At 52.5% G+C, this 7,515-nt stretch overlaps 3 protein-coding genes across 3 annotated transcripts; 2 read left to right on the top strand and 1 right to left on the bottom strand.

Annotated features, from left to right (window-relative positions):
* Positions 1-962: 962 nt before the first annotated feature.
* Positions 963-1,367, top strand: H310_05427 (hypothetical protein; the record flags this gene model as incomplete). The annotated part of the gene is made up of 2 exons (XM_008870149.1): positions 963-1,125; positions 1,195-1,367. 2 exons carry the CDS (start codon positions 963-965, stop codon positions 1,365-1,367), a joined length of 336 nt encoding a protein of 111 aa, XP_008868371.1.
* Positions 1,368-1,421: 54 nt separating this feature from the next.
* Positions 1,422-2,777, top strand: H310_05426 (hypothetical protein; the record flags this gene model as incomplete). Its single annotated transcript, XM_008870148.1, has 4 exons — positions 1,422-1,615; positions 1,669-1,796; positions 1,845-1,921; positions 1,986-2,777. The coding sequence occupies 4 exons, from the start codon at positions 1,422-1,424 to the stop codon at positions 2,775-2,777; spliced, it is 1,191 nt and encodes a 396-aa protein (XP_008868370.1).
* Positions 2,778-3,187: 410 nt separating this feature from the next.
* Positions 3,188-5,209, bottom strand: H310_05425 (hypothetical protein). Its single transcript, XM_008870147.1, has 4 exons — positions 4,461-5,209; positions 4,157-4,395; positions 3,641-4,049; positions 3,188-3,591 (listed from the first exon to the last, which is right to left on the bottom strand). The coding sequence occupies exons 1-4, from the start codon at positions 5,182-5,184 to the stop codon at positions 3,395-3,397; spliced, it is 1,569 nt and encodes a 522-aa protein (XP_008868369.1). The 5' UTR covers positions 5,185-5,209; the 3' UTR covers positions 3,188-3,394.
* Between the last annotated feature and the right edge of the window lie 2,306 nt (positions 5,210-7,515).

Raw genomic sequence — 7,515 nt, 5'->3', positions numbered from 1 at the left:
ACTGGGCGACGCCGGCTCGGCGCTGACGAGGGCTGCGGCGGAGGGTGCTCGTTCTTTGGGTGGCAAGACTGGGTTCGGCGTGACTGTGACTGGGATCGACGACGGCACGCCCGAGCTCAAGTGCATCGAGATCTCCAAGACTGTGATTGCCGACGGCAAGTCGTTGACGTTGCCGTCGAACGCCACCACACCTTCGACGACTGCGGTGGACCCAGGCTCAGTTTCGCCTACCACAACAGCTGCAAGGTCTACTGCGCCTTCATCGTCGACCACAACGACCACTGCCCCAGTCCTGACGTCGTCCGTCAGATCATGGGCCGCACCTGGTGTTGCTGCTGTCCTGGGGCTCCTTGTGACAGCGTCCACTCTTTAAGCGGTTGGACAACACTGATTAACATGGCAAAAGAAGTGTTGTCGCCATATCATGAAAATTGGGGCTACAGCAATCAGCATGATCGATGAAGACGGATAGACGCCAGAGTGTACTCGATGGATGGTCAGCAAGCACGGTCCCACTAGAGGTAGCAACATTGCGCAAAGGTGTGGGGGCCGCCTGCACACACGACACGCTGCAGAGATATATAGCTGCTTTTGAATGCGAGAGCAGACAACGAACCAGGATTCTGCGGAGTACGGCTTCGAGTGGGCAGGTGGCTTTATCGACGCAGTAGCGTACCTCCGCCATCTGGAAGGTCCCAATGGATGTGGCGCATTGCTTCCACACCTCTACAGGCTCCATCGACCCACCCACCCCAAGCGACTCGGAACCTCAGCGCGGCAAGGAGGTGGCAAGCTCACGGTTTCACCGTGTAACTGCCCTTCGAAACCTGTCAACGTGGGAAACCGAACGGACATCCATCGAAATTCCACGTCTATCGTCTTCATCAAGTCGCTTGGATGTGGCTACGACGCAGCCACGGACGGGAGGTGTCCTTTAGTTCTCAACATTCCCTCCGTGACCCATGCTGCGCCTAACCCAGTTGGTTCTCGCGCTGCTCACCGTGGGTTTGCTGGTGGCTGCAAACGTGGCTGCTGCCCAGACGCCGTGCGGCCCCCGCGTTCGTCGGGCGTACAGCAAGCTCAGCGCCGACGACAGGATCACACTCAAGTTGGCGTTCGAAAGAGGTACTGTCTCGACTTTCGCTGGCACCATGCACACAGAGGAAGAAAAAGGACTCAGCAGTTGTGATGTAGCCATGCAGTTGGGCCATCACCATCGATTCGTGGCCGTCCACCAGTATTACCGGAATGAGTACGAAGCACACAGTTGCATGCTCGTGTACTGGCATCGACGCTTCCTCTGGGGCTACGAAAACATGCTCCGGTCGTTGGGCGAAGAGTTCCAGTGCATCACACTTCCATTCTAGGACTACACGGCGGCAAGCTCCAATTTTTTGGACCCGAACGTGCCGTGCGACTCGATGGCCGACTGCAATCCTGTCATGGCGGACTATGGTACCAGCGGTGCCGTCAACACGTCGACGTATGCCATTGGCGGGGCCGTCGGCGAAAGGGAGAATGTGACCGCGGCCAACTGCATCCGGGACCCGGACCAACCGGCAACCCGAAGCTTTTGCCAACACGAAGACGCGTTTCAATCGAACACGTGCCTCGGGTACGCGACTTCGCTCAAAGCGACGAGGAGATATCTCACCGTGTTTGGTGCAGGTGTATTCCACGGGGGGACTGGTCCAATGCCAAGGTCTCGACCGACATGACGCTGGTCAGTTTGAGCAACCAGATCTTTGCTCCGACCATGAGTGTGTTCACACAGAATATCATGTACAAGGTGCATCGTAAGTTGAGCTTCACTGCCCCCATCTTTAAACTCACCGTCGCCTTAGCTAAAGTCCATGCCAATCTGAACGGCGCCATGGCCACGATGGCATCCCCAGCGGATCCCGTGTTCTTCTTCCACCATGTGAGAACGCACATGTTCTTGCCTTGCTCGTCCCTGAATCGGTTGGCTCAACTACGTCGCCTAGTCTATGATCGACGCGCTTTGGACCATCTACTACAAGTGCCAGGCGCAAGGCGCTCGGTCCACCGACCCCCGCGTCTTCCCCCCATCGGATTGGAACCTCTTCAATCGTCGAGTGTGCGGCCCGTACTCGTTCATTCCAAAGACGACATCCATTCGCTTCTCAGTGTCAAGAAGCACCATGTCAATGTTGTATCACAACGGGACAACAGGCGCTGCTACATTCGACGTCGGCGACCCCCGCAGCCCCCTCGCGCCATTCTTTGAGTCCACCCCGACATCGTACCTGGCGTATTCTCAGTACCCCCCGAGCTCCGGCATCTCGTACGACTTTGCCGGCACCGGACTCGACGTTCTCTTGAGCGAGTGCTCGTCGTGGCTCACGTCCCCCTCGGCGTCGCCCCCGCCGACTGCCGAGCCCGCATCGTTCCTAGAAAGCCGTGGCAAATCCAAGCGCCGCCCCAAGGCCGTTTCCAAGCAAATCCATGCGTCCCAGCGCATGTACACACACACGCGGAAGTACGTGCGCAACGAACGCAAGGCGCGCGAGTACGTTGAAATGATGATGTGCGTCCATCGTAACGAGTGCCTTGGCGGCGTTTTCGACTACTCCGACTCGTTCAAACGAAGCTTCAAGCTGCATCTCAGTCCATACTGCTACGACGTGTTGGAAGACTTGGCGCGTGGCCGTCGATCGATCCCCGTGCCAGGATGGGCCAAGGTCCTCATGGACACGTTCGGGTGCGACATCCACCGAAGCACTGGCCACGAGACTTCCAAAAAGCGCCGCCTCTAACAAGGCCCAAGTGTGCGTGGCGAATGATGGGGTCGTCGACGCACTTGGCTCAAAGTTTTGTCTCGCCGGCGTAGTCAGGCAGATGTATGAATCCATTTCTCAAGACTTTGTATAAACTTTCCAGCGGCTCGCTTCGCCCCCTTCAACACGACGGCTACCTCGACACCCTCTCATTTCCACTCCGCGCCCCCAGATGCATTGTCTACTACATTCCATAGGAGGCATTCCCCCTTGACCCCGCAACTCATGCTCTGGTGCATTGCTGAAAATTTAGCGCTGGTGTTGAGATTGGCGCCCACGATGTTGTTATCGGCAAAAGCATCGTGGCATCACTTTTGTCATATCCTGCCATGCCGATAGTGTATCTGGAGGCGTGCGGCGTGAAGGAGGCTGATGGAATGGGGGTATGCCGGGAGTATTGTCAGGGAAGTGCAACTGGTGGGAAATCGCGCAAAGGGACCTGGTTGCCGACGCTGGAGGTGGACGACGAGATCCGGCCGACTGAAATGATTTGCATCGATCATGCGACGCCTGAAAAAAGCCGACTCGTTCGCTCACGCTTCAGAACTGTCCTGTGGGGCTACCATCGCATGAATATTGTAAATAGAGTCAAAGGCCTAGACAGAGCTGTCGCTTTCATCGGTCGAATCGGACACCCGCCTTGGCGCATTCTTGGCCGCGCAGTCCATCGCCGCCACGCACTGGGCAATGACGAGATCTCCAGACACATTGAGCCACGTGCGAAATCGATCGAGGAGAAAGTCCATCGCGAGCAAGTACGAAAAGTTGGCCGGTGTTGGCGCGTTGGCCGTGCCTGCATGATCATGTCAATTCATCCCAACCACACAAGAATGGTCGCATACCGCAGACGGCGTTGAACATCGGGACGACAAGGACCAGCGCAGCCGACGGAACAGGCGCGGCGGCCGCCGCCGACATGGAGCTCAATAGACCCAGCAAAATGTACGACACAACAGTAAAGTTCGCTTCATCTCCAGTGGACACGGCCAAATAGATGACGGCGCAAGGAAAGTAGATGGACGTGCCGTTCATGTTGAGGGTGGCGCCCATGGTCAGGATGAATGAAGCCAAACTTGCGGGCACGTTCGCTTGGTCGCCGCATTTTAATGTGATGGGCAGCGTCGCGGCCGAGCTAGCGCTGCAAAATGCAAACACTTGCGCTGGCCAGCACGTTTTCATGGCTTGAATCGGCGACGTCCGAAGCACCAAGTAAAGAATGCCCATTAGGGTCACCCAGTAGTGGAGCATGATCTATACACCACGTCATGTCGGGATACGACGCGGAGAAATCATCGCATCGTACAGCCACACGGTACATGAAATCAACACAACGCAATGCAGAAGGGAGGGGGGTGTACCGCAACGAGGAAGGAGACGAGAAAAATGCCAACGTCCGAGAGCGCCGCCGTCAAATCGCTTGTCGCGCCGAGTCCACCGGCGACGAGCGAGAAGACTGCAATGGGAGTGATGTCGATAATGAGTCGGATGCACACGAGCAGCATGGCGTTGAGCTCTTCACAAACACGGACGATGCCGACAGGGCGCGGCGAAACTTTGTCCAAAGAGAACGCCAACATGGTAGCAATTGCCATGATGCCTACGCAAAACCGAACGTACGTACGATGACACCGTCGAAACATGAAATGGAATCGGAAATGGTACCAAGGTAGTTGCCCGAGACGAACTGCTGCACAATGTTGTCGGGAACGAGGGCGCGAAATATCTGATCTTGCACCGTTTTGGACAAAGACGGAGGAGGCGCGGCGGATGGACTAGGAAGGACGAGCGGCGACGACGCATCGGACGGCGTGCTGCACAAAATCGTGCCATTTTGAAACCACTGGACGGACAGGTCCGTCGTGTTTCCGCAATGCCAGGACTGCCCCGCATTCACGGCGTTCTTCGAAGTTGATGATGCGTGGGAGAACCACTTCTTGAAGATTGACACGGACGAGATGCTCAAAAGCACGGCCAGCACCGTCGTTAGACCAAACAAGCCGAGCGTGTAGAGCCCGCTCTTGGCCGCATGGCCGGCTCGGAGCATATCAACGACGGAGAGGAAGATGTTGACAAACACTAGCGGCACCACGACGCACGTCAAAGCTCGCAAAAACAATTCTCCTGGCAACGTTATCCAAGTGAGGAGCTCCTTGGATGCACCATACTGGCCGAGCAGGTAGCCCAGTATGACTCCAAGCACACATCCAATGAGGATTAGGACGCTCGGGTTTGCGCACCACAGGCGGCATTTGCTCGCGACTGGCTCCGTTTCCATGTTCGTGTGCTCCTTCTCTGCATCTTGGTTAGAGATGAGGCTTGTTCGCGGCGTCAGTGCCACAATGTACCCTTCATGGCCCGCGCTGGGGGCTTCCGTCGCATGTTCCATCCTGCTTGAATCGAACCGATTCGAACAATGTTTCGGAGGGTATCGAATTCATTGGCCCCCTCCTGTCCCATCCTAAAAATATTTAACACGTCAATATTACCATCATATACAAATATCAAGTATATATAGTATAAATAGCAACCGAAACGTCGCGGGTTTTGAAACGATTTGCCACGTTTTGACTTGGACACAGTATTCACAACCTCAAAAAGGTGTGCATTCAAAAGTGTGAAATTGCACGATGATTGCGCCAAAGTACATGTCCCAGATCAGTGTTAGATCAGTGCTGATTCCTCGACGTTCAAAATGTCGCGGCTGTCGTTCGTCGAGTACTTTGAACTACAGAACTCGGCAGAGATTTCATTTCGATCCCGTCCATATACTCTGTGAGCAGATGGAAAGGACAAAAGATACGATGACGAAAATGATGAGGTTTTGCGAAGTCCTGACACAGCTTGAAGTTGGACATGCAGCCGCCGCGTTTTGTCGCTGTATAGTCAGCCGCGCAGTCCATCCGTGTAGTAGTTCTTCATCAAGTTGACCATGTGGGTCGAAGTCAAGATGTGCTTCTCGCGGCGAACATGTTTCATAAATGCAAGAAATTCGTTTTTGTATGAAAAATGGGGCCTTTGTGCCTTGTCTTCCCATTGTCGTGTTTTAGAGTTGCGTTTACAGTGGTGGGCATCAACCAGAGGTCGTTTACTCGTACACAAGGACGGAGCGAGGTCTTGTGGACATGGGATACATTAATCGATGCAGTTCGTTGAGGAACTGATACGAACTATACTAACGAATTTTTTCTTAACTTAATACTAGTACCCCTTAAAACATTCTAGTCTAAAGATGTGAATGATTGCCAATTTGACTGGATTGTACTGATATCTCGTATCTTGTCATGAAAATCGATTTCACAAAAGTATTAATCTATATGAGTTCACGTGTTTATGTACCATTGCGGTTATCCTGTCAATGTTTATCATTCCACAAAATGGTCCAACCACTACAAACGATTGCCACGGCCGAGTTTGACAAGATCTGTGGGTTCGTCAAGCACAGTCGCCCACCTATCCTAACTAATGCAGACGGTCTCGATATTTTACGTCTTCAAGCTCACTTTCGACATTAAGGCATGGAGGATGCTTCCGGCCATATTGCACGTATTATCGACCGGAGCACAAAAGTTGTGAGAGAAGTATAGCGCACATATAACGCTATAGCAACCGTCGCTGTGGCTCCGACACCTTACAATAAACAATGCATACAACTCGCATTCCTACGACAAGAAAAGTGATCTCGCTCGTCTAGTCCCTTGTTCGGGACCGCCGCTTGAAACGGATACGCACAAGAGTGTTAGATTTACAACAAAAAACAACATTGTCGATGTCGACCCCGACAATCCCACGCAATGGTGTCAGTATGTCGTACTGTGCACCGATTTTTGGTCCGTGTCTGCTTCGAATGGGGCAAAAAAGGTCAATTGACCTATGTGTTGCCGAAACAAATGCAATGCTCCGTGATAAATACATTGCGATTATGGTGTCAACCGCCTGTTGTGTACCTGGACGAGTCTTATGTACACCACCACCACTAAGCTCGTCATCAAAATTGTTTAAACGATCCAAATGACGAATAAGTCCTGCAAGTAAAAGCAAAATACAAGGAATAATGATATTGCTCAATAGGAGCGATACTAGACGACAGAGTGGACAACTCAAAACTACTTGCCCTCGACATTTTCCAAGGGAGGAAAATACGACGCAAAGAGCCCAAAGACTACCACGCCATGTTCAACCATGCATATTTCATTGACTGGTTTGGCACATTGCTCACCAATTGAAAGCACTGGGGAAAAGGAACGTCGTTATCGTCATGGTCAACGCAAAATGCCATAAATGCCTACCCGACGGTTCTCCAAAGTATGCCTGGGCCAAGTCACGTCTGCGCGATAGTTGCGATCGCTATGGTATCCCCTACAACGCGTACGAAGTAAAAAATGTTCTATGGGAAAAACTTGTCAAACACTTCGAGTGAAACATCGTACCTGTTGTGGTGGCCATGGCCGAGTCGCGAGGGCATTCTGTTGAGTACACGCCACTGCATCTTTCGGACTTGCCTGAACACCATAAATATTCTCTAGGTGTTATGTATGATCCATAATATAAACCTCTAAGGGCCGGTCTGGATGCCACCAAAAACAACATTATATCACGTTTTTCAGCACATTTTGAAAAAAATTGCACAAAAAATATAAAAATGAGTGTCATCTATGGATGCCATTTATGACAAAAATATTTCAACAAATACTGCCACAAAATTGGCGTTTTATGATAT

Source organism: Aphanomyces invadans, assembly GCF_000520115.1.
Source record: "Aphanomyces invadans strain NJM9701 unplaced genomic scaffold supercont1.9, whole genome shotgun sequence".
Taxonomy (NCBI): domain Eukaryota; phylum Oomycota; class Saprolegniomycetes; order Saprolegniales; family Verrucalvaceae; genus Aphanomyces; species Aphanomyces invadans.
This window is presented reverse-complemented; position numbering and strand designations above follow the sequence as displayed.